Source organism: Lycorma delicatula, chromosome 1 (assembly GCF_047948215.1).
Source record: "Lycorma delicatula isolate Av1 chromosome 1, ASM4794821v1, whole genome shotgun sequence".
In the NCBI taxonomy this organism is placed as follows: Eukaryota; Metazoa; Arthropoda; class Insecta; order Hemiptera; family Fulgoridae; genus Lycorma; species Lycorma delicatula.
The window spans coordinates 127,711,436-127,735,940 of NC_134455.1; the positions used below are offsets into that span (position 1 = coordinate 127,711,436).

General features: G+C 30.2%; 1 protein-coding gene across 1 annotated transcript in view; it reads right to left on the reverse strand.

Moving 5' to 3' along the window:
• Positions 1 to 24,505, reverse strand: part of LOC142322080 (uncharacterized) — a 57,296-nt gene that overhangs the window by 19,180 nt on the left and 13,611 nt on the right. The window contains exons 5-6 of the mRNA XM_075360736.1: positions 19,003 to 19,476; positions 10,049 to 10,863 (exon numbers count right to left, since the gene is read on the reverse strand). Of these exons, the coding sequence (XP_075216851.1) occupies positions 10,049 to 10,863; positions 19,003 to 19,476 (1,289 nt within the window). The remainder of the gene's footprint in view (positions 1 to 10,048; positions 10,864 to 19,002; positions 19,477 to 24,505) is intronic.

The following is a 24,505-nucleotide window of genomic DNA, read 5'->3' on the forward strand; positions in this document are numbered from 1 at the left end:
TGCTTGCTTTTATCTGGGGTTTCTTAAATCAACAAATGTTTTGTGTTTGTGTGAGCGATTCTCTTTCAGGTTGTGTCATCTTTGACAATGAAGTGCCTCAAGGTAGTGTATTAAGTGCCACCTTATTTCTGTAGCCATAAACAGTATTACCAAATTTGTGCAGGAACCTGTCTTATGTTCTCTATTTGTTGACGATTTTGCTATTTACACTGCATTCCGTTCAACACCCACAGCAGAGAGACTACTACAGAACACTATATTTCACCTTGAAGCTTGGTCCAGGGGTTACCACTCACGTTTACACATTTTGTTTTTTCAGATGAAGTCTTTCCTTGGCTACAGAACCCTTCTATTCCGCTTATTGCTATCTCTACCCAAGTCAAGTTTTTAGGTTTATTTTTTGATAGCCATCTTACTTGAGTCAAAGAATTAAAAACAAAATGTTCCAAACTTTTAGATATGATAAAAGTCCTTAGTAACACCAATTGGAGGAGCCAATCCGGTCATGTATGATACGTTTTTGTTATTCCTTTGTTCTTTCCCGTTTAGATTGTTGTGTCGCCCACCCTTCAGCATACCATGCTTAAAATGCTGGATGCTGTACATCATGCTTTCCTTCGGCTTGCCACACGTGTATTTAGATCAAGCCCTGTCGCAAGCTTACTTGTAGACTGTGGCGAGCCATAAGTGATGGCTCACCACAGCTTTTAGCAACTTATTTTGCTCGTCTTAAAGGATAGCCAAATCACCTGGCTTTCGACTCAGTTCTTAGAAATCCTAATTTAGGAAGGTATGAGGACCATCCACATTGTACTGCACCTGTAGGTGTCCATACCCGACGCCTACTGCACCATAAAAATGTTGACACACCTTCATTCTTTCCAATGTATCCATGCTCATATCCTCTGTGGAGAATAAACCTTATAAATTTTACTTTTGACCTTACAACATACAATAAACAATCAACACTACCTACTGTCTTCCAGCGTATGTTTCAGTGTGTTCTCTCCAAGATGAACTCGACGCAGTGGTATACATTGATGGATCAAAACAAAACTATACCGTTGGTTGTGCGTTTGTTGTCAATGAAAGAACTTATATGTTTGGTCTACCCGTTATTACGAGTGTGTTTACCACTGAACTATACGCTATAAATATCATTAACCCTAAATATAGAAACATTCTCATTTGCAGTGACTCGTGTAATGCTCTCCAAGCCTTAAAAAGGCCTTTATTCCAAACATCCTATCGTCATTGAAATTTACAACGCAATCGCCGAGTTAAATAATCGCAACACAGAATAAGTTTCTGCTGGGTCCCTAGCCACGTAGGGATTCTGGATAATGAACATGCAGATTCTGCTGCCAAAGACGTATGTAATCAACCTCCTTTCACCACTCAAGTTGCTACTTCTGATTTTATTAATCACGTAAAACAATCCCTATGAGCAAAGTGGCAAGGTGACTGGATGGCTACCGTTGATAATAACTCTGGCACATTAAAGATTCTGTGTTGCCATGGGACTCCTCATGCAGAAAAACTTGTCATGAGGAAATGCTCCTTCGTTGATTGCGGATAGAACATAAGAGAGCCACTCACTGCTACCTGATGTCAGTGGAAAATGCACCACTATGCGTAAGATGCGACTGCCGATTAACTGTGCGCCACATCCTTGAGGATTGCGTACGTTATGCAGCCTTACATCGCAAATTTAAGCTACCAAATAACATTCACAGTATCCTGGGCAATGACAAGAAAGTGTTAGATCAAGTACCATTATTCCTATGGATTATAAACATGATTCAGGAAACATATCTGCCTAGTTCTAGTACTTGTAATCTTTATTCATGAGAGAATGTTTTTTTTGTTATTATTTTATTTTAATTATAAACTTATATACTTTGTTATCCGTAAAGAGGCTCTTACACCTCTTACAGATTTTGTTTAATTGTATATTTATTTTTAAGATTCTGACTGTGATATTGGTTATAAGAAACTTTTTCTGATTTTAGTTTTAAGATTTTAGTGATATCTGTGACAATTAGTTTTAGTTTTAATTGTTTTTTCCTCTTTTTTAACAATTAATTTTAATCTAATTTTAGTGTTTAGCTTTTTTTCTGTTGTATGTGATATTAGTCGTAATTTTTAATGATATTAATTTTTAAGTTTTTAGTCATATTTTATGTAATTTAGTTTCATTTTAGATGATTTTCTTTTATAGATTAATTTTATAGATCTAGTTTTAGTTTGGTCCGGGTGATGATAACACAAAAGCATTTTTCGCCTTCCAAAAACAAAAAAAAGTATATGTAGCGATATTAACTAGAATATGTATCTGTATTTCAGAGATTATATTTATTTGGAAAGGATTTTTAAAGAAACTTTAGATGATGTTTCAGAAGTAATAAGAGTAAATGGCTTGTCAAACAAGCAATATTGGCTGATTTCTTGATGCCAAGTATTATTAACAGATCTTTTCCATTCAATGGCAATATTTGCATTTCTGTTGGGAATAATGTAAACCCGCTTCAGTATAAGCTGGAATGGCATTATTGTTGCATACTAATGGCAACACCAGTGACTGGCCCATTAGCCACCACGACTTTGTGGCGCCAGATTGTCAAAGCAATAATAATTCAGTATTCGATTGAATACAATGTTATTGTTTACCTTAATTTTATTAAATTATTTTTCTTTTTTACAAATTCGTATTTTTAACTTCACTTAATAATAAATATACACCATTCAATAATAATCAATGTACACTACACAAAAATAAATATACATAAAGAAAATAAAAAAAGAAAACGAGGAAATAAGAATATTACAGGCGTATAATACAGAAGAATAGTAATGTAGAATAATACAAAATATAAAGGATAATTTATTCAGGCGGCATAAATTCTGCAACATATTGAAGAATTTTTTCAAATAAATCTTTACCTCCAGTGTATAATATAATTTCATGCCCATTAGCAGATCAGCATAGAACATACATCTTTTTTTTGCAAGAACTGAATATCTATTTTGTTATTGTGAATGTAACTAGTCAACTGCAGTAAATTCATTTTGGCAAAAATTACATTTTTTATGAAAATTGCATGAGGGAATTATGTTTTTTATACAATGAATGAAGGCTTCAACTCGCATGAATGATTTCTGAGGAATGAAAATTTGTAAACAAATTAATTACTGCATGGTGGCGGTGGCAATGAACACTACCAGCTATAATCTCATTCCATTCCATACAGAGGCGTGTATACACTATTCTCAACAAAATGCAAATGATGCTACTTATCAGAAAGGATCCCTATAAAGTATAATGAAAGACATGGATGGGTACTGTGGATTACATCAATGCAATAAGACAAAATACATGGCAGTATGTAAACATAGAATCCAGGACAATGGCCTTTTCATTGGTAACATTCCTATAGAACAAGTATTAAGTTTAATATCAAATCAAATCATTTTTATTCTTTTAACCATTACAATGTATAGTAGATAACATTTTTATACAAACAGTAAACTTTATTAGGCACTTAATATATAAAAAAATTAAAATAATTAACTTTAAATGGTTTAAAAGAACTAGATACCTTATTTAGGCATTGCCTGTATCAAAGTTACCATGACACTTAAAAATTAGTAATTGAGTTAATGGAGAATTAAAACTACAATTATTAAATTAAAACTAGAGTTAAAAAAATTAAAACTAGTAATTAATCATTTTCAGCAGAGCAGACAAATAAAAAATATTTAAAAAAAATTAATAATGGATTTACCAGCATGGATTCTATAATTTGAGAAAAACCTATTGTACAACAACTAGTAATAATAAAGATAAAAGTTACTCTAAAAAAAAATACAAAATTAAACACATAACATTAGAATACAAATATTACTGATAAACACTGTAAACACTCTTTACACTGTACAATGTTGATTACCAGTTTTTCAAATTTCTTTTAAATAATTTAATGTTTAGAGAGTTTTTTTATAAATATGGTTATTTATTAAAGATTCTTTATTTATTAAAGATACTACATTTATTAAATGTAGTAAAATTTGATTTTGGCATGTGAAAGTCATGCCTAGACGTCAACTGTTGTCAGTATATATTAATTTCTTTTGTACAACAAATCTAAAACTTTATTCATATACACACAGATGTTGTTGTGGAAAGATATTTAGATTAAAAAAAATTTGTCTCGAACATTTAATTTGAGCTTCTTTTGCAAGTATTCGAATAATTTTTTTTTGTATGTTAGCAATAGGAATTAAGTTTGAGCCAAAAGTTGCTCCATAACAAGTTAATCCATAATCTAACTTACTTTGTACCAAAGAAAAATAGAGCTTTCTACTGATCTCTTGAGGGCAGAGATTAGTTAGAAAGTAAAACATTCTTGTGATTTTATTTAACTTTTTCGTTAAGATGTCTATGTGGAGTTTCCAGGAGAGTTGTTCATCAATGAGAATAAGAAAAATAGAGCTTTCTACTGATCTCTTGAGGGCAGAGATTAGTTAGAAAGTAAAACATTCTTGTGATTTTATTTAACTTTTTCGTTAAGATGTCTATGTGGAGTTTCCAGGAGAGTTGTTCATCAATGAGAATACCCAAATATTTCGTAGAAAATTCTCTAAGTGTGGGAGAAACATGTTTGGCATGCACTGTGTGAAACGAGACACTGCAGACACCTATCAGTAACTGAGTAAAAAGAATCTTGAGATTTTCTTAGAGAGAAATTAATGTAATTTGATTTTTGAGTGCTTAGAATAATTTCATGTTTAGAGAACCATAACCTTAATTTGAGCAAATCTTCTTCCATAGCATTTTTATTTTCTAACCAAGATATACCATGATAAAATAACGCAGTATCATCTGCAAAGGAATTATTTTACCGTTAAATCTTTCATCACACGAGCTGTTAATATATATGAGAAACAAAATTGGGCCTAACACAGTTCCTTGAGGTACTCCAGTTTTAACAAAACTTTAGTCACTAATCTGTTCTCTTACTTTACCACATTGTTTCCTACCTGATAAGTAACTTTCAAACCACCTATGTGCCACTCCTCTAAAGTCACAATTCCACATTATTTGTAATAATTTACTGTCATCCACCATATCAAATATGCTTTTGTTATATCGAGAAAAAGACCACTGACTTTTCATCCTTCAAAACAAAGAAGTGCATCCTCCATATTATGCTGTTCTAAAAATCGAAATAGATTTTTACTAAAAAAAGTTTATTTTATTTAAAAATTATAGGAGTTGAAATTTTATTATTTTTTCAAAAATTTTGGAAAGAGTTCAAAAGTAAAGAAATAGCTCTATAATAATAATTCATGTCTTGGGCCTTTTTTATGCAACGGAATAACAAGAGTATTTTTTAGATCATCAGGATATTTGCTGGTCTCAAGACTTATAATAATAATGTATGTTTATACTTCTTTAATATTAATAAACACTTTTTTAATTAAATCAGAACTGATGTTATCTACTCCTGGTGACTTATTTTTCTTTAAAGATTTAACAATTTTTTCAACAATACAACTTGTAACTGGTTATAAAGAAATGAGTTAGCTACATTTTTGTGATAAAAATATTTTTTGTAGCTATCATGGTTAGGTGCGTCATAAGTGTAGCTACATTTATAAAATAAACATTAGAAAGATTAGCAATTTTAAGGGTAACAATTTCATTTTCAATTAATAACTTATTAGTTACCATTGTTCTACGCTTTTGTCCAGTTAGTTCTTTAATTACTTTCCATTCAGCTATTGTGTTTCCTCGACATATTTTAAAAGTGTTATAATAGAAATAAATTCTTTTATTTTTAATTTCAGCTTGTAAACTGTGCTTGAATGATTTAAAGTACATTTTCAGTTTTTTATTCTGTGGATCTTTTAAAGTTTTTTTATAAAGTAAGTTACGTTTTCAAATTTTATTACATATTTAGTCACTTATCCAAGGTTTAAGATATTTACATTTTTGCCTATTTTGTTTAACGTACATGCAGTTGGAAATGTGATTATTTAGAGTAGATAAAAAGAACAGAAGACTAGTCATTGGTTGACAAGGCACTGTTTAGTTCATCATAGTTTACAACTGAGTGTGTGATGTGATCTGTTTTTGGCTTATCAACAGATAAGGAAAAACAAGTCATGCTATGATCTGTAAATAACAGAATTAAATATTTCTGTAGTTATCTCCATAAATTGTTTTGTCTTAAACCTAACAAAAATGTGAACGATACAAGTTCTCGAGTTATCAGCAATACACTTTATCAGCGATTCTAAACCATAACTAGACATAACTGTTTTATATTCATTTATTACATTTGTGTATTCTAGTAAATTTAAGTTCATATCTCCTACAATTACTAGGTTTACAGAGTAATATATAGTCTGCAAATAATTCTCTACTTCAGTGATGAAGCTATATTTACTACCAGTATGATGATGGTATATAGCTACAGGATTAAACGATAAATTGGATACTTTACAGTAAAGTATCTAAACGGTACAGTGTCTGATTCTTGAATTACCAAATCAATAATTTTAAAAATAACAGAATCAAGTAAATCTACTATTATACCACCACAGTGGTAATCATTATTGCAGTTATCAACAACAGAATAATTTTCTAACTTGTACTGGAATACTTCACAGGATTCTATCCAAATTTCAGATAAAATTTATTACGTCAGGTAATGTTTCCCAGGTTGACATAAGAATTACTATTATCAAAAACGCATACTTCTTATGTTCTGATGAACTAGTATGAAATTATTTTTCCAAAATAATTCTTTCATTAGAAAAAAATATCAAAAACTAAAATCAAAGTACATAAAAACCATTTTTGTTAAAAAAAACCTCATAAGAGAAAAAGAGATTAACAGTATTATTAATATTTACAGTTTCTTGAGGTCATCCGAAAAAAAGTGATACATATTACTTTGGAAGAAGGATCCTTACTTTTCCGCATGAAGATATTACCACCTTTCGCCCACAGATATGCATACCCTTTTTTCTTTTTTGCTTCTCTGGCCAAAAAGTGTAATTTTTTCCGAGTCAGGCTCAGTGATTCATTGATGAAAACTCTATTATCAGCCACCATGTTAATATCAAACGTCGATAAGTTCTTCTTTATACGCTTCTTTGCAAGAAATTCCTCCTTATCAATAAACCTGGTGAACTTCACTATTATCCTGGGAGCTTCATCATTCCGGCTGTCATTAAGTCTATGACAATCATATTATCAGAGACATTAAAATCAATTGCGTTTCCAACCTCCTTTACAACTTCCAACGATTTCCTCATCTTTTTTTGTTGGAATTCCTTGAATACAGTTTTTACGGTAATATTGATTCCGCCTCTTTAATTCTAAATTCCAGTTCAGAAATTTTCTTTTTCAGACGTTTGTTTTCAGTTTCTAGAACATCCATTTTTCTTAAGTAGTCTTCAATTTTCTTAGCTTGTTGTTTCAATGCTTTGTTAGGACAATCAATTTTGTTGAACAATAAATCATATGAGTCATTAAAGTCTTTCTTACATTGTTTTTGTTCTTGCTTAAAGGCTAGAAGTTCTTTCATTACATCTTGCACAGTAACATTGTCGACTAAAAAAGTGGATTCCCGCTCAATACTCTTCTCTTCACGGCAAGAACACTGCCATTGTTGGTCAAAGTCAGTCTTCTTCGTATTAACACAGGACCCGTGAAAAACTTTACTGCACTTTACGCACAAAATATTAACGATTTTGAGGTTATTGACTTAGTACAGCCTGAAATTCCGCAAAGTGACATCTTATTTTTATTTAAATTTACGAAAAGATAATAACAGCAATTTTTAGAATATAAATACTTGTAAAGAAACACAGTGAATGAGTCACATTTTCCGCGAAATTAAAACTATGCTCTCACATAAAGTAAAGTTCGATAAGAAGTCTCTGCTGATTCACTGTTAACTCCATCAGCTTGTGATGAATATGCTTAGGGATGCTGCTTGTCTGAAAGTTGGTTATACTCTTCAGAGATAAAAAATAGAATGGTGGGATCAACTTTTCTGTAAATGAGTAAGTCTACATCTTCTACGAGGGTAAGTCAATTATTATCTACAATTTAGTTATATTTTTGTTTATGTTGGTAGTACTGTCGTGTTGCGTAGATGATGCATGCGTGGTTTAATTTTTTTTAAATGGCAGAGTATAGAATGGAAACATCCAAATTCGCCCTGCAAAAAAAAGTTCAAGACCCAACCATCTGCAAGAAAACTGAAACTTACAGTTTTTTGAGATTCACAAGGCCCAGTATACAGGGGCACAACAATAAACAGTGCGCGTTACAGTTAGATGCTTACTGCCAAGCTGAAGCCTGCAATTCGAAGCAAATGTTGAGTAGTGCTGTCGTGAAAGGTGTTGTGTTGTTGCCCGTCCACATACTGTTGCTCACAGTACTGAAACGCTTCAGAAACTCAAATTTGAATTACTAGATCATCCTCCATATAGTCCTGATCTTGCCCCTTCTGACTACCACTTGTTTGGTCCACTTAAAGAGTAATTAAGGGACCGTTGATTTACCTCAGACGAAACAGTGAAAGAAGCGGTGCATTCCTGGCTTACAGCTCAACCGAAAACCTTCTTTTATGAGGGCATCAGGAAGCTTGTACAACGATGGACCAAGTGGATTGAAATGCAAGAGGACTATGTTGAAAAATGATGTACATATACATTTGCTATTTGTATTGCAATAAAATTTATAACTACATTGCGGATATTAATTGACTTACCCTCGTGCATACTATTGTTAAGATGTTAAGCCTTGGACTTAATCAAAAGTAGCACATTGAAGAAAACAGATCTTTGATCTACCAACAATTGCTTAAGATTAGTTAATAGATATGAGATTTGGATGAGAATGTATTCGAAGGGATAAAGCTAACACAGTGATGAAGAAGAAAAGAATCAAGCTCCCATGTCTCATACTTTAAAGAAAATCAGTGGAACTGAAATCGAGAGAGAATTTCATGATTGAAGAATTTAAAGGAACAGATTTCACGATCAACCAGCTCTTTCCACTCAACTGTAGTAGACAAAAATTAAATTGCCCTGATGGTTGCCTATTTTGGGAAAAGACTATGGTACATAAAGGGGAAGAAAGATAATAATCAAAGAAATGTTTCACTGAATTTTTTTTTAAATATTCACTGAACTCTTTAACTATTGCATAAATTTTGACAACACATACCTAGTGTAAGTTTTTAACATTTTAAAAATAATTTTTTTTGAAGTGATCAAATGGACAGGCTTTCATTTATAAATCACAACAAAAAAATATTGCACTGCACATGAATTACAGATAGAGCTGACATAAAAGAACAATACTAAAATAATAGGAACCCACAAAGTATAAATAAACCAAAATGGATGTAAAAATCCATCAGAAAAAATAAACTACTAAAAATAACAATAAACACACAACACTGATGAGGTGGACCACACACATAAACTTTGTGGCCAAACACAAAGAAAGAGCCAATAAAATTACCCTACTTTGATCCATAAATATAAATTATTATAATAAAACAGTATTCTCCCCCTTAGAAATAGAAAACGATAAAATATCTCTAATAGGGTACTTTTCAAGACATTACTTTGGGTACTTTAATTACACTTTAGATACAACAGTTTTGTAATATCCTTCAAAAGTGGTGTTTTTTTTTTTTACTTTCATTGCATTTTTCTTTCTTGTAGTAACAAAGATTAATACTTAAATTAGTTTCTCAACTTAAAGGTTAAATACTGAAAATGTAAGTACATTCAACTATAATGAAAGTTTATTTGATACATTATATCAAACTTGGGTTCTATAATTTTACAACTGACAGTAAGCTCTAGTTAAAATAAATGTTTTAAAAATTCAAAATTCTCAAATTTTTTTAGATTCTTAGAAAAAACATATTCTAAAATATCTGGGTATACTGAACCTTGTCAAAAATCATAAAATGTATGTAAATGATTTCCTGTAATAGCTAAAAGCACTTACCTTACCAGCCGATACAGGCATTGGTTTAGGTCCTGGATAATTATGATGCATACTCATAGGATGAACTGGTGGCATGCCAGGGCCCATCATACCAGGTGGATGTGGTGGTGGAGGTGGATGATGATTCATCATTTGCTGTTGAGGTTGTGATGTTTGTTGTTGCTGTGGTTGCTGCTGCTGTTGTGGTTGTTGTGATTGTGGTTGCTGGGGTTGCTGAGAAGGTTGTTGCTGTTGTGGCTGCTGTTGCTGAGGCTGCTGTTGTGGCTGCGGTTGTTGCTGCTGTTGTGATTGCTGTAATGTCGACTGCGGTTGCATTATTCTATTGTTTCCAGGTCCGTTTACAGTCACACCCCCACACACAGCTGTATTAACACCCACTCCACTGATTCCCATTCCACAACTAACCGTAGCTGTGCTTACACTTACACTAACATTATTAGGTTGTTGAGATGCAACACCTTTTTGACCGGGACATTCTGCACCGCTAGGAGGAACACCCACACCGCTATTACTCGTACCCCCCGCTACACTCACATTAGTGTTTAAATGTGGTGATGGTCCGCTACATAATGGACTGCCAATTCCACCAGCAGCTGGACTTCGATTTAAAACACCGCTCATATCACTCATAGGGCAGCCAGCCATAGGGCTTCCCATAGGAGAACTACAATTCATACTGCCTGAACCTGCAGCTGCAGCTGCTGCAGCGGCAACTGCAGCTGCTGCCGCAACTGATGGAGGTTGTTGTGGGTTAACTCCTGTCATTGGACTTCCCTTCGTTGATCCCATACCACCTCCACACTCCATGGGACTACCTGCATCAATAAAAAAAAAATAATAATTAAACTTATTTACAGTGATACAATAGCAGATTATAAAAGAGTAAGTAAATATTGTTCACTTATTAAATTTTCTGAAAAACCTTATTTTTAACAAACAAAAATTAAACACTCAATACTTATATGGTAAAAAAAATTAATCAATACTTTATTAATAATAAATCAGAGTAACACACAACATACAATTTTATGATGCTTCATGCTAATTTTAAGTTAACGGAAAACAGAATGTACAAATGCATTTGAGAAGAAAAGTGACTTTTTGTTTAACTGGTTTCCTCAAAACACTTTACTGGATGAATTAACTGGACCATCACTCAACAAACTTAATTAGTCATTTTATATAACAGCAGGTTTTAGATAATTTGATCGTTTAATTCATTATAGATATTTCACCTAATTTTCCTTAAAAATCTTCATATATTGAAAATTATATAATAATGTAATTTATACATGTAATAAGTAAAACGTTTGAGCCCAACCGAGATTTCCACTACCTTGAACTACCGTGCTGCACAAAAGCATTATTGTTTTAAAATTAATAAAAACTGTTTTAAAATTTGATTTGTATAAAATGCAGTTAATATTTAAATTATACAAATCATTCTGCTTTATTTTATGCTTTATTCAACAATTATTATGAGCAATGAGATTTTCATAACCAATCAGCAAGAGTATTATTAAAATAACATCATGAAAATAAAAGTATTTTAAAGTCTTATCCCCAATTTTAAAATAATAAATAAAATTATTATTAGAATATGAATTAAGGGTATTATAAACAGTTATGGATCGGCAAATAGTGGGGCAATAGTGGGTGATCTGCCCTATGAGTAGGTCTGTTAGGACATTTTTAAATAATACAAATTTAATCTTAAAAAATGATAAAAAATTATGGCAACCTATTGATCAGATGATATCACTAATTTAATATTTATGAAATTAATGGTTGGAAGCACCTACTTATCTTCATTCATCAATTATTTTCAAGAAATAAAATAAAATGTTATTAATCAAATATTAGTAAAAATATCAAGGATAATCATAGTGTAACCGAAAACATAGCATTAATAATAAATCATATGATATTTATTACAAAGGCAAATAATTATTTTATAACACATCTTACACTAATTATCTATAACAGAAAACTCATCTTTGAAATGGAATGCATCACTATGGGTACTATTTACAAATTTAACATTTTATTATTGGTTTCCAGTAAGGAGTACCAGTTACATTACTTATTGTTCAACTGCCAGTACTAATTAATAATGTATAATATTTATTCATGGATAAAAATAAAATGTATTCATGAATAAACGTAATCATGGAATCACATATATTCAACTGGATATAAAACACTAACAAATCATTTAAACCAAAATATAAATCAATCGACTTGATAAAGTAGCAACTTGCTATATTATTATAATATTAAAAAAAAAAGATTTGTTAAGTATACAACCAATGTTTGTATATTTTATTATTACATACTTATGTTTTTTTTATACATATTTATTCAAAGTAGAAATGCCTAATATAATAAATAAATTATATTCCTTTAAAAATCATCATACTGGGTAGGCAGGCTGTCAGTGAAATAAAAATTACACAATTAAAAATTTTTTTTTTTATTTTAACCATTAAAGTATACACATTTTTCCTAATGATGTTACAAGACAATAAATCATCCCAATTTATAAAGTCAACTGTGTTTTCAGCTGACAGCTTGAAGCATTTCACATTATCTGGATTTCAAGAAAATACCTTCACAATTCCCAAAATATACAAATAAATCACATGAACATGGTGGCCATTCAATTGTTCTTAGGAATCCTATCCATTCAGGAAAAGTTACTTAGTCTATAACTTGAAGAGCACCTTACTAGTTACCATTTTACCTTTCTATTTAATGTTTACGGCCTCTTTACTAATATCAAAATTGTTTATATGAATGCAACTAGTTCTATGTCTACTAAACATCTTTACCAAGAAAGATTTTTTTCAAATACTTTATACATGTATAAACCTCTGTTCTGAAATACATAACCATTAATATTTAGCATATCTCTTGGGTCAATCCCTACAAAATCATCCAGTACAAGATTAAAATGTAGCTGATAAAATTTAATTATTTTTTGTCAGTCTTTCCACATTTGATGTTGAAAAAAAAAATTATTTTTTAGTGTTTCATAGTTTTTGGAGTGGGCATTCTGTATCTGTCATATTTTTATAAGACAAATTTTGCCAATTTTTAAGATTTGTAGAAACTTGTATGTTTTTAAACATATCACGTTTAAACAAAGACCACATTAATCTGCAAAAACACACTATAGTTTATTCTAGAGTATACTTTGGTTTACACTGAAGGAAATGACTAAAAAACTAACTGAAATTTTAAGTTATCAAAATAATTTTGAGTTACAAAATCTCAACTTTGGAACCAAATATTTTTGGGGAAAATATTCACCTTTAATTTTTTTTTTTTTTTTTTTTATAGAAACTTCATATAAGACTACTTTCTAAAAACATCTGAGGCTTGGTAGTCATGTTCTTATTTTTTTTTAAGTCTCAGAGTAGATGTAATTTGTGTAAAATCAGCTATATTCAAAGTTAAATAACTTAGCGCATTAGAAAAATCTTAAATTTTCAGAAAACCAATTTTTATGTAGTAAAATTTGATCAATGATATATATAAAAACAGCACAGATTTGAAATATGATTGCTACCAATAAAAAGAGCTGGGCTCTAAGAGAAGCCTGCAGTGGGCCATACAGTGGCCAGATTCTAACACTAGAAGACACGTATGTACTTTCCTGAGACAATACCTCAGGATCAGACAGAAGAGATACAAGCAAACACATGAAGTTGGAGAAGAGATTTGATACTTAAGAAAATTCTCAAGTAAGGTCTTTGTCATAGACTGCTAATCTAACCAAACAGAAATTGGGTATTACATTGTAATTTATAATATTTAATTAAAATATATGTATTACAAAATACATACATTTGTATAATCTATTTGAATATGAATTACAAAGGTAGTAAGTTCAGTTATTGCAGTACTTCATTTATTCCCAAGTATGATACATTCTGGAGTTACAACAATGAAATCATAACCTGTGTTCATGTTAAACAGTATTTGAAAATAGAGAACACAAGTGCAAAGAAAAAACTTGCCAATGCACATTTCAACCCCATAACCCAAGAACTTTATTTCATACTTGCAAAGATGTCAGAGGCTGACTACCAATTAGTATGGCACTAAGAGAATAATGCCAATAGAATTCACAACTTCTACCAGTGCAACTTCAATGTTTACAAAATTTGTGTATATAAACAAATATATTTACTTAAATTACAACTTAAGCAGTCACAAAAAATATAATGTTAATGGTTTTTGATTCTGAATATATTTCAATTCATATTTTATAAACTCTTAATTGTGTGATTTTAACTTGTATGTTAATAATCAAATTTTAGTAGTACAATATAAATGTGATTTCATCATATTTCAAATGCATTCTCCACTTACATACTTTAGCTAAGCCTCAGCGTTTCAAATTTTAATAAATTACTGCTACACATAAAGTTGGTTTTCTGAAAATTTGACATTTTGTGGTATGTCGCATTTGAATTATTTCAATTCAAATATAGCTGATTTTACACAAATTATAATGCATGAAAGGCTACAAAACAGTAATAACATAATTCCCAGGTCTTAGGCTTTTTCAGGAAGTAGTCTCATATAAAGCCTCAATAGAAAAGAGTTAAAAGATTGGTCTACTTTTAACTCAAAATATCAAATACAAATTTGATATTTTGTGCTCTTACCTTATATTTACTATTATTATTCTGAGCTACTTTCTTAAGTACAGAAAAAATATGCTCTGGACATAAAATAAATGTTTCAAGAAAATTAATGTGGGTTTTTAACTTAAAAAAAAAAGAAAAAAAGTAATTAAATTTTCAAAAATCTCAGTAAGTACAAAATTGGTTGATGCTCCAATAAAATAGCCACTAAAAAATATGAAAATAACTAAAAATAAAATTACCTCCTTTTCAACTCCCTAAATGCTTATGACCATGATAAACAGTAAATAAATTTTTTCCACAACTTTGGGTGATCTGAAATGGATCAATCCCTTAACAAAGGTACAATCACTGAAACTGTAAAACTCCGAAAATTTTATAAAATTTCATTCTTTTATAATTTACATTGATTTTTACTAAATTTATAAATGTTTAATTTAAATCAAGACGTTTTAATTTCTATTTTTTTTTATTTTAATATGTTGACTTGTTTCAGAAACAAAGTTCCCATCAGAAGTGAATATACTGATCTAATATAATTACAATGAAGGTCTAATTAAAAACTCAGCAACCATTAATAAAATTCTGAGATTTGAAAGATTATTTTACCACTGCACTAATAAAAGCTCTTATGTAAACATGTTTACATATTATGCAAGTAGATGGCAGCAGCTGTTGCAAATATGCTGTTCAGTGGTTGCACATAAACTTACTGTCACATATTACTAATGTTTCTTCCTCTATCTAGTTTCTGATTGTGACTGTGAATAATGGTATTAAACAAATTTTTAAGGCGATTGAAACATTCACTGCTACAGCAAGGTTTACAATATCCAATTATCTACATCATAATCCACTGGAGGGTAGTAGAGAAGTATGCAGTATTATGGGACAAGCTAGCATGCTCTACTACACAATGTGTTGGATCCAGTAGATAAGTCATTTATAAATAGTTAGCAAAGGTTGAAGCAACATTGGTGACTTCCAACACCTAAGGAATTGGTTTATTTTATCAATTTTTTATTGTTTTTCAACTGTTGCTTTGTTAGTTTGTTTTTACATAACAATTTATACACAAATCTTTAAAATTAACAAAAAAAGAACCTCTTGTAAAATTTACATATCATAATATAATTACAAAACCTGTTTAGCTTGACACCACACATGTGTGTGTGCCTTCTTTGGAATATGTTGTCAATCATCTTATCGAAGACTATGCTCCTCACAATCTGAAATGGTTTTTGAAATAAGCTATTCAAATCATTCATCATATATTGAAGATGTTTTACTATTTTTCTTTGCTTCAAGTGCAAAAATTTCAGAAGAGCAAAGATCAATCACATGACAATACTGATTTTGTAAATTTATTCTCGCATTAAAATTTTCTGACCAATTCATAAGTATTTTAGATACCAGAGAGAAGCCCAGAGTCACCATTATTGTTGCAAATTTCTGAATTTCAGAAATGTTTGTCTCAGTTCACTTGACTTTTCTTTTACTATTTCACAATTTCTATACAGCTGAGTATACCATTTGGTCTAAATGCCTAACATTTCCCATGTCTTCATTAAAATGAGAAATAATGCAGTAATAAATTCCTTTTTACCTCCTGAGTTACAGAAAATTGCAAGAAAAAAAGCACTCGTAATATATTTGCACTGGCATGGTTTGAGAATAACTAATCATGGAGCATTATCACCTGGTACTGAGATGTTATCCTGTAACACAACCAAATCACCAACTACAGCATATAAATTTTTAAATCTGAGACATTTAAGATATAAAAATCTGAGTCAGTATCGTAGTCATCTCAAAAGAGATCACTACTAACATCAAGTTCACTTGCAGGATTATCATAAATTCACACATTTATTTAGGACAATTCCAGCCAGAACTGTTTTTCTACAAAAATCCTTCCCAGTCTTTGTCTTTTTCAGCAGGACTCCCTCTTCAAAACTTGTTGATTTACAAAAAAATATCTGTTATTGACTACCAACTGCTGGTTGATGACATAGGTTACATCATAGTATACGAGAAAGAAAATAACTCTGTAAAGAAGAATTTTACATTTAAGATACACACAATGTACATTGTAACATCAAATCTATTTCTTTAGAGAGAGTCTTCCACCAAAATCTGTACTGTTGTATACAATCATCCAATTAGAATTGGTAATGCAATCCAATAAAACTAAGGGCAATAAAATTTACAAAATGGATTTACAAAGAGGTACTTCCATCATTATTGCCAAAAAAAGAAAATTAAACTCTTCTTAACTTTTTTTTTGGGAGGGTTTTTTTTCTAAGCAAGAAACGCTTCGGCGTTATCGCTCAGACACAACACGTTTGTTACAATAAACAAGCAGATATCACATTTTACTTTTTAATCAGAACAATAAAGCTTGCAACTGCTATATGGCAACTAGTATGAAGAGCCAATACACACTACAGTAAATCAAGTATCAGAGTATAAACAGATGACCTTAAGAAAAAATACCTGATCGATAATTTCCTTATCATTGCCCAGGTTTTGTTGAATGTTTCTGGGTAATTTATATTTAAGACGCAGCCTTATGCAATCTACAAGGAAGTGGCACATAGTCAAGCAGCTGTCGCATTGTATTCATAATGGAGCATTTTCTCCCGACATCAAAAACCCATGAGTAACTCTCATATGTCCCAACCACAATTGGTAGAAGACCACTTCCTCTCGGCAAACCTTTCTGCAAGAGGAGTCCCATGACATTACAGTGTATCTTTGATAAATCGAAGTTTGTTATCAACAGTTTCTTAATTGATTTTCACCAAACAATCATGCATAAAATTTGATCTTCAAATGACAATTTTTTAAAAGGTTGCAGAATAAGGATGTCAAAACATTGTAAAGCTGAATAAGCATGTGAAATGTAGTATTATCACATCACATAGCCCATATTGTATAGGACATTATAATATAATTTTTTTACCCTAATACAACAATCACTGTGTTAAGGAAATTATTATTAATGGAAAAACTATATTATAATAATAACCTTACCTTTAAATTAATTCAATGAATTTTCATTAAAAATTTCTATTAATTTATCATACAATAAGTAATCAAAAGAAACAAATGACAAATACAAACTTCAAATGAAAAGTTCTATAATACTGGGAAAGATATGAGTCCAGGTGTTGCCGATGTGCAGCAAGTCACCATTTATTCAAGCACTCTTTTAAAGTACAAATATTAAAGTGCAACAAAACTCACCTGTGACTATTAGAGTTATGATAAGAAAATGAGAGTTTTAATTGATTCTGGATATAAATCTTTTCAGCTAGTTTTTTCAATGATATATCATTTTAGCACCACAATAAAACAGGATTCAAGCCTAAAGACAAGCTAATTAAATTAAAATGAGCTTCTTTAATCAATTAGTAATTAAACTGAATTATTAAATTATTATTTTCATATTCAGTCGCAACAAAGACAAAGATAAAATACAAATATTTGTGAATTAGTTGCTGTTATAGAACAACATCTGGAACAATTACATCACCATCAGTTAAGGTTTTTTATATTCATCTATGTGGATATTATGTATAAATAAATAAATCTTTTAGGAGGCTATTTTAACAAACAAACTGTACAATGAATTAATATATTCAAACCAGTTGATGGGAATTTGTTCCCAATACATATAGCAAGACAGATTTAAATTAATAAATTTTATGAATATTTTTTCAGAGGTTAGCAAACTTATATGGAAGTGGAGAAAAAGTTCAATATGATAATTATAAGAGATAATATGAAAAAATATGCAATTAAATTTTTTACGAATGATTAAGTAATCACTACGAACGATTATAAGTATCTACTGTATACTAACGCATTCACTTTTATTTTTCTGCCGTTTCAAAATTTTAAAATTTACTTCTTATACTCAACTTTTTAAAGTTAATTATATTTTAAAGTCATTTGAGAAATGCTTTTTTAATACAGTATATATACAACAAACATGTAGCCTAACAATTTATGAAAACAGTGTCTGTAAAAGTATTTTTTTAACTCCTTCAAGGACAGCAATGGCTTAATTGTGTGTTTATGTGTGTTTTATGTATAAAACTAAAAGTTATGGTAGTAATTTACAGAAAAAAAGGTATTTCTTCTAAGATAAAGTACAGCATCAAAGATAAAGTTAACTTACTATTACAATAACTAAACAGAAAAGTGTTACCTTTCTAAGACATGTTGTATATCTATAAAAGAGTAAATGGATTAAAAGTATTATGCTTATTATTAGATTTATTTATCACTAACCTGAAGGTGGGCCACTCATTGCATTCATTAGTGGGCTACCAACAGAAGGGTTCATTGGACTGCTAGCAGGCGGGCCGCAGCTCATCATCCCACCACCAGGTGGGCACATTAAAGGACTCCTATTAGGTCCAATTGGGCTACCCATACCTGGTCCACAGTTCATACCACCAGGACCACCAACACATGACATCGGACTACCCATCGGAGGACCGCAATTAAGCGGTGATCCACCCATCTGACAAGGTGAAGGACCACCCATATGCATCATATGCTGTGGACTGCATGGCATGTGCCGCATATGCTGTTGCATATGATTCATATTATTCATACTATTGATATTAGTCATACTGTTCATATTATTCATGCTATTCATACTGTTCATGCTATTCATATTATTCATATTAACATGAGAAGGAGCCATCTGTGGTGGGGAATCATCAAATGGATTTGAAGCCACAATTGTATCTCCATAACCTGAAAAAAATACAACAAAACTTCAGTAATTATTTAAAACAATTTCAGGCAACAAACATATCTTAAAGATATTCAAATTTTTTTACACAAACACACACACATAAAATAGCTCCACTTATCTGGAAACATTTAACAAAAACTGTATTAAAAGTAAAGAAAAACTTGAACATAATACCATCCAATAGAAAAAAAATTAAAATATTTAAATATGAAAACCTTAATAAGGTGCTATTTGTATGGTTCATACAACACAAGAGGAATTTTTACCATATGCCCTTCTTATTCAGGAAAAATTTAAACAGCATGCAGAAATTTTTAGCAACAAATATAACAACTTCACAGCTAGTTATGGATAGTTAGGCATGGGAAGATGAGAAATCAGATACAAAGTTTGATACCAAAATAATTATAGAAAGAAGTCTATCAGCTGATTCAAATACAACTAAAATTTTTAAAACTGAATAAAGGAAGTGTTAAAGGATTATTTGGAAAAGAAACTTTTTAACACACAAATTTTCAAAATGTTGTAAATAAAACATTACCAACTTACTGAAGTGATAAAAATTTGTACAAGTATAAACATTTCTACCTGGTGTTGAAAATGTTTGTCTGGTAAAACTGCCTAGAAATATGATTTTATTTATTGAAAATGCACCAACATATCCACAAAGTTAAGTAAATAATATGTGATATTTGTATGAGATTCTTAGTGCTCAATGTTAGCAACTTATGATAAATAATAAACCAGAATTTTTTTCTTATTTTTAAGAAAATTATAATAGGTATGCCTACATAAAACTGTAGACATTGTTCTTACAAAATTTATGTAACTGAAAGGTATAAAAAAAATTATTTTACTGATGTACAATCAAGGAAGAAATACAGCTGCAACTCCTAAAAGCTCATAAAACAATTTATTTTATGAAATATTGACTGAAGATGCCAGTGGTGCAGAAGAAAACTTGAGCATGTTATAGATGGTTCAAAAGAAAAGAAATAAAAAAGAAAGAAAATATTCTTTTATTCCTGTATTTATTATTTAATATCTTATTATTTCTGTATAATTTAATATAATTAAGAAATTCCTGGGTGCAACAACTAAGAAGTAAAGGAATGGTTTTTTTTGTTATTTTAACACAATTGACAACAGAATCAATGGTAGATTATGTAGTGGATATTGCATTACAGGCAGAAGTGGAAGTAGGTAACGATGTGGATGACTATGAATTATTTACTGCTGAGGAAGGAACCATTAAATTCATTATAGGTAGATATTTTTCTTAAATTTAAAAAATGTTCTATCTGTATTTCTAATTTCATTTACGTTAAAATGCATTGAATACAGCAATAAATCCTCTATGTCATGACTTAAAACTAAATTGTTAATTAAATTTTAACAGTGGTTAAATTTTTTTAAATAAATAAATAATCAGAACAATTATTTATTTAGCGTGACTACCATTATTATTAAGCAGACCATATCTTGATTCATTTAACAATTTTCTTTTTCTGGAAAAAATGTTGTTTCTTAATAAATTAGCCATTTCTTGTTTATAACATAGTAGATCTAGGTTACCCAAGATTGATAATTCACCATTTAAACTTAAAACTTGTGTGCAGAAATATTAAACAGATTTTTACATTATAATTTTACATTATTTTAAGCGTTAACAAAAATCCAGGAACATTATCATCAGAAAAACATTAGCAACAAAAAACTGCACACCAACTGAACTGGAGCATTTACATAATTTATCATTAAAGCTGAAAGACAAAACAAAATTTTCAAGTGCAGCATATAGAAAAAAAACTAGGGGTATAAACATGCCTTTCAATAGAAGGTATTAACCAAAATTGGTTGTGTGTGTGTGTGTGTGTGTGTGTGTGTGTACACACAAATTAAAAGAAAATAATTGTATAGTGATGACAAAAACTCCTGTTATTATTTCAACTGATAAATACAATGAATTAAATATATAAATGAAAATGGTTTTAAAAAAATTAATGACCCAACAAATAAATTTTTAAGAATTACAAAAGATCTTAGTTAAATATATAGAAATATTTAATTATAATAATAAATTAAAATATCATAGCAAGTTATATCCACATACGAGGTGCGACAATAAAGTAATGAGACTGATTTTTCTTTGCAAGATGTGGCAACCCTGCAGCTTGCGTAGGCACACCATCTTTGACCTTGGTCTATAAGCTACTTCTAGTCCAAGCGGGACATTGATACAACTGCTCAGTTGTGCTGTAATAAGTGAACACATGTTTGTGTCTCTCGTCACAGAAATGAAACCGCAAAATATTGCGCAACGGTATGCCATTTCTTTTTGCTTTAAATTGGGTGAAAACGCGACGACAACATATGGTAAGCTTCAGAAGGCTTTTGGAGAGGAGGTTATGTCAAGAGCTCAAGTTTTTCGGTGGCATAAAATTTTTAGTGAAGGCAGAACGAATGTTGAAGATGAAGACCGCAGTGGACGACCATCAACCTCACGGACAGATCTCAACTTGACCAGGGTGCGTGAAATCGTACGATCTGATCGAAGATTATCCGTGAAAATGATTGCAGAAAAACTCAACATCAATTGAGAAATGGTTCGTCTAATATTAACTGAAGATCTTGGTATGAGAAAGATTTGTGCAAAAATCGTCCCCAAAAATCTCACACAACAGCGTGAAACACGGGAAAATGTGGCAGCCGATCTGTTAGAGCAAATGGAAATCAATCCAGATTTGTTGAGCCGTGTTATCACTGGTGATGAAGGTTGATTTTTTCAATATGATCCAGAGACAAAACGCCAAAGTTCGCAATGGTGCTCAAAGGGATCACCTAGACCAAAAAAAGCTTGCATGTCAAAGTCAAAAGTGAAATGCATGCTTGTGTGCTTCTTCGATTCCAAGGGAATTGTTCATAAAGAGTGGGTGCCTCCTGGACAAACAGTTAACCAATATTTCTACAAAGAGATTTTAGAAAGACTTCGTTAACGAGTTCTTCGTGTCCGTGCCAACATTGCTGATAATTTGATTCTGCATCACGATAATGCGCCATCCCATACTGCTCTGTCAGTACAGCAATTTTTAACCTCAAAACAAATTTCAGTACTACCACAGCCACCTTATTCACCAGATATCGCTCCATGCGACTTTTTTCTATTTCCAAGAGTCAAAATGGCAATCAAGGGACACCACTTTCAAACACTAGATGTCCAAAAAGGTGTGACGAGGGTCTTGGAGGATATTACAGAAGATGAGTTCCAGAAATGTTACCATCAATGGCAGAAGCGCTGGAATAAGTGTGTGCAATCAGAGAGGAACTACTTTGAAGGAGACAACACTAAACATGACTAAATCGGTAAGCAACATTTTTTCCACATCAGTCTTATTACTTTATTGTCGTACCTCGTATACCTTATGCCCCAAAACTTAGTTTCCTAAAATTAAATAAAGAAGGTATACCTATGAGAACATTAATTAATTTCAAAACAGCCCCAAGACATACTATTACTAAAATTATTGATAAAGTAACTAGATCAAAGATAAATTTAGAATATAAATATAATATAAAATGAGTATGAATTAATAAATTAAATAAGTTAAAAATTATTAATAATGAAACTAAAATGATTAGATCTGATATAACTAATATGTACCCAAATATACCCATTGATATAGAATCTCAATAATAAAAAATAAATTAATAAAAGCAGGTGAAGACCAAAAATTTATAAATATTATAAATTAATTAGAAATATATGTAAGCAGAATTATTTTGAATTTAATGGAACCTGTTATACACAAAAGAAATGTTTTACCCATGGGGTTTCCCTTATCTGCAGGAATTTGAAAGGAGAATAGTATATGGCATAAAACACGTACGTAAAATTTTGTTGTGTGTATATATGAACCAGTTATAAATAATGAACATGAAGTAATTTTAAATAAATTAAATTTGTATCATAAAACTTTAAAATTTATGTAAGAAATGGAAATAACAGAAAAATAAATGATGTAGATGCAAATATTAAAATGTATAAAAACCTACCTCAAATGAATTACAATTAGGAATTCTCATCATCCTTGGTCCCAAAAGGTTAATTTATAAGAACATGATAAACAGAGCAATAAAATACATAAACGATAAACAGGAATTGTACACGAAATAAATAGTATAAAGAATATAGCTATAAAAAATTGATATTTTTGTCACTGATTGATAATATTGATTTATTATCACTGATTGATAATATACATAAAAAATATAATTCAGAATTTTTCAATAATACAAATATTACTATATTATTAACGATAAATGACAATAAAAATACTGAAAATGTTTATGCAAAATACTCTTATACAAATAAAATTATAGAAAACTTAATTGATGCATACAATGACAAAAAATATAACCTGCTAATCATATAATAAAACATTTAAAATTTTATAATAATGAAACAGTAAAAAATAAATATGATTCTTCCAGTATTTATAAAATTAAATGCAACAATTGTGAAAATATATATTTGGTAAAAGAAATACATCATTTAAAAATAGATTTAATGAACATTTTAGATCATTTAAAAATATAAAGATGGGTTTCTGAAATGTTGCTGAACATTTTATAAATAATAATCCTAATATAACTAGTTAAGAAGACAATTTGGAAATTAAAAAAGTAAATATTGAAAATGAAAATGGTAATAAAAAATTAGAAATTTTAGAAATATTGTATATAAATAGATATAAACATGAATTCAGCCTTATAAATCTGCAAAAAGAATTTGATGGGGGACATTCTTTTTAAAATTATTTAAGTTGGTATACAAAAATAAGATACGATAAATTAATAGTTATTGTAATATTTTTTCATTCTTTACTGAACATATATTTGTTCAGTTACTGAACAAATATTTGTTCATTTTAAAATGTTTTTAAATTTATTTTTATTTTTAACAAAACAATTTTTACAAAATGTCAAAAGCTAATAAGAGTTGTTGTGTAAATTGTAAACAGTTTAAGA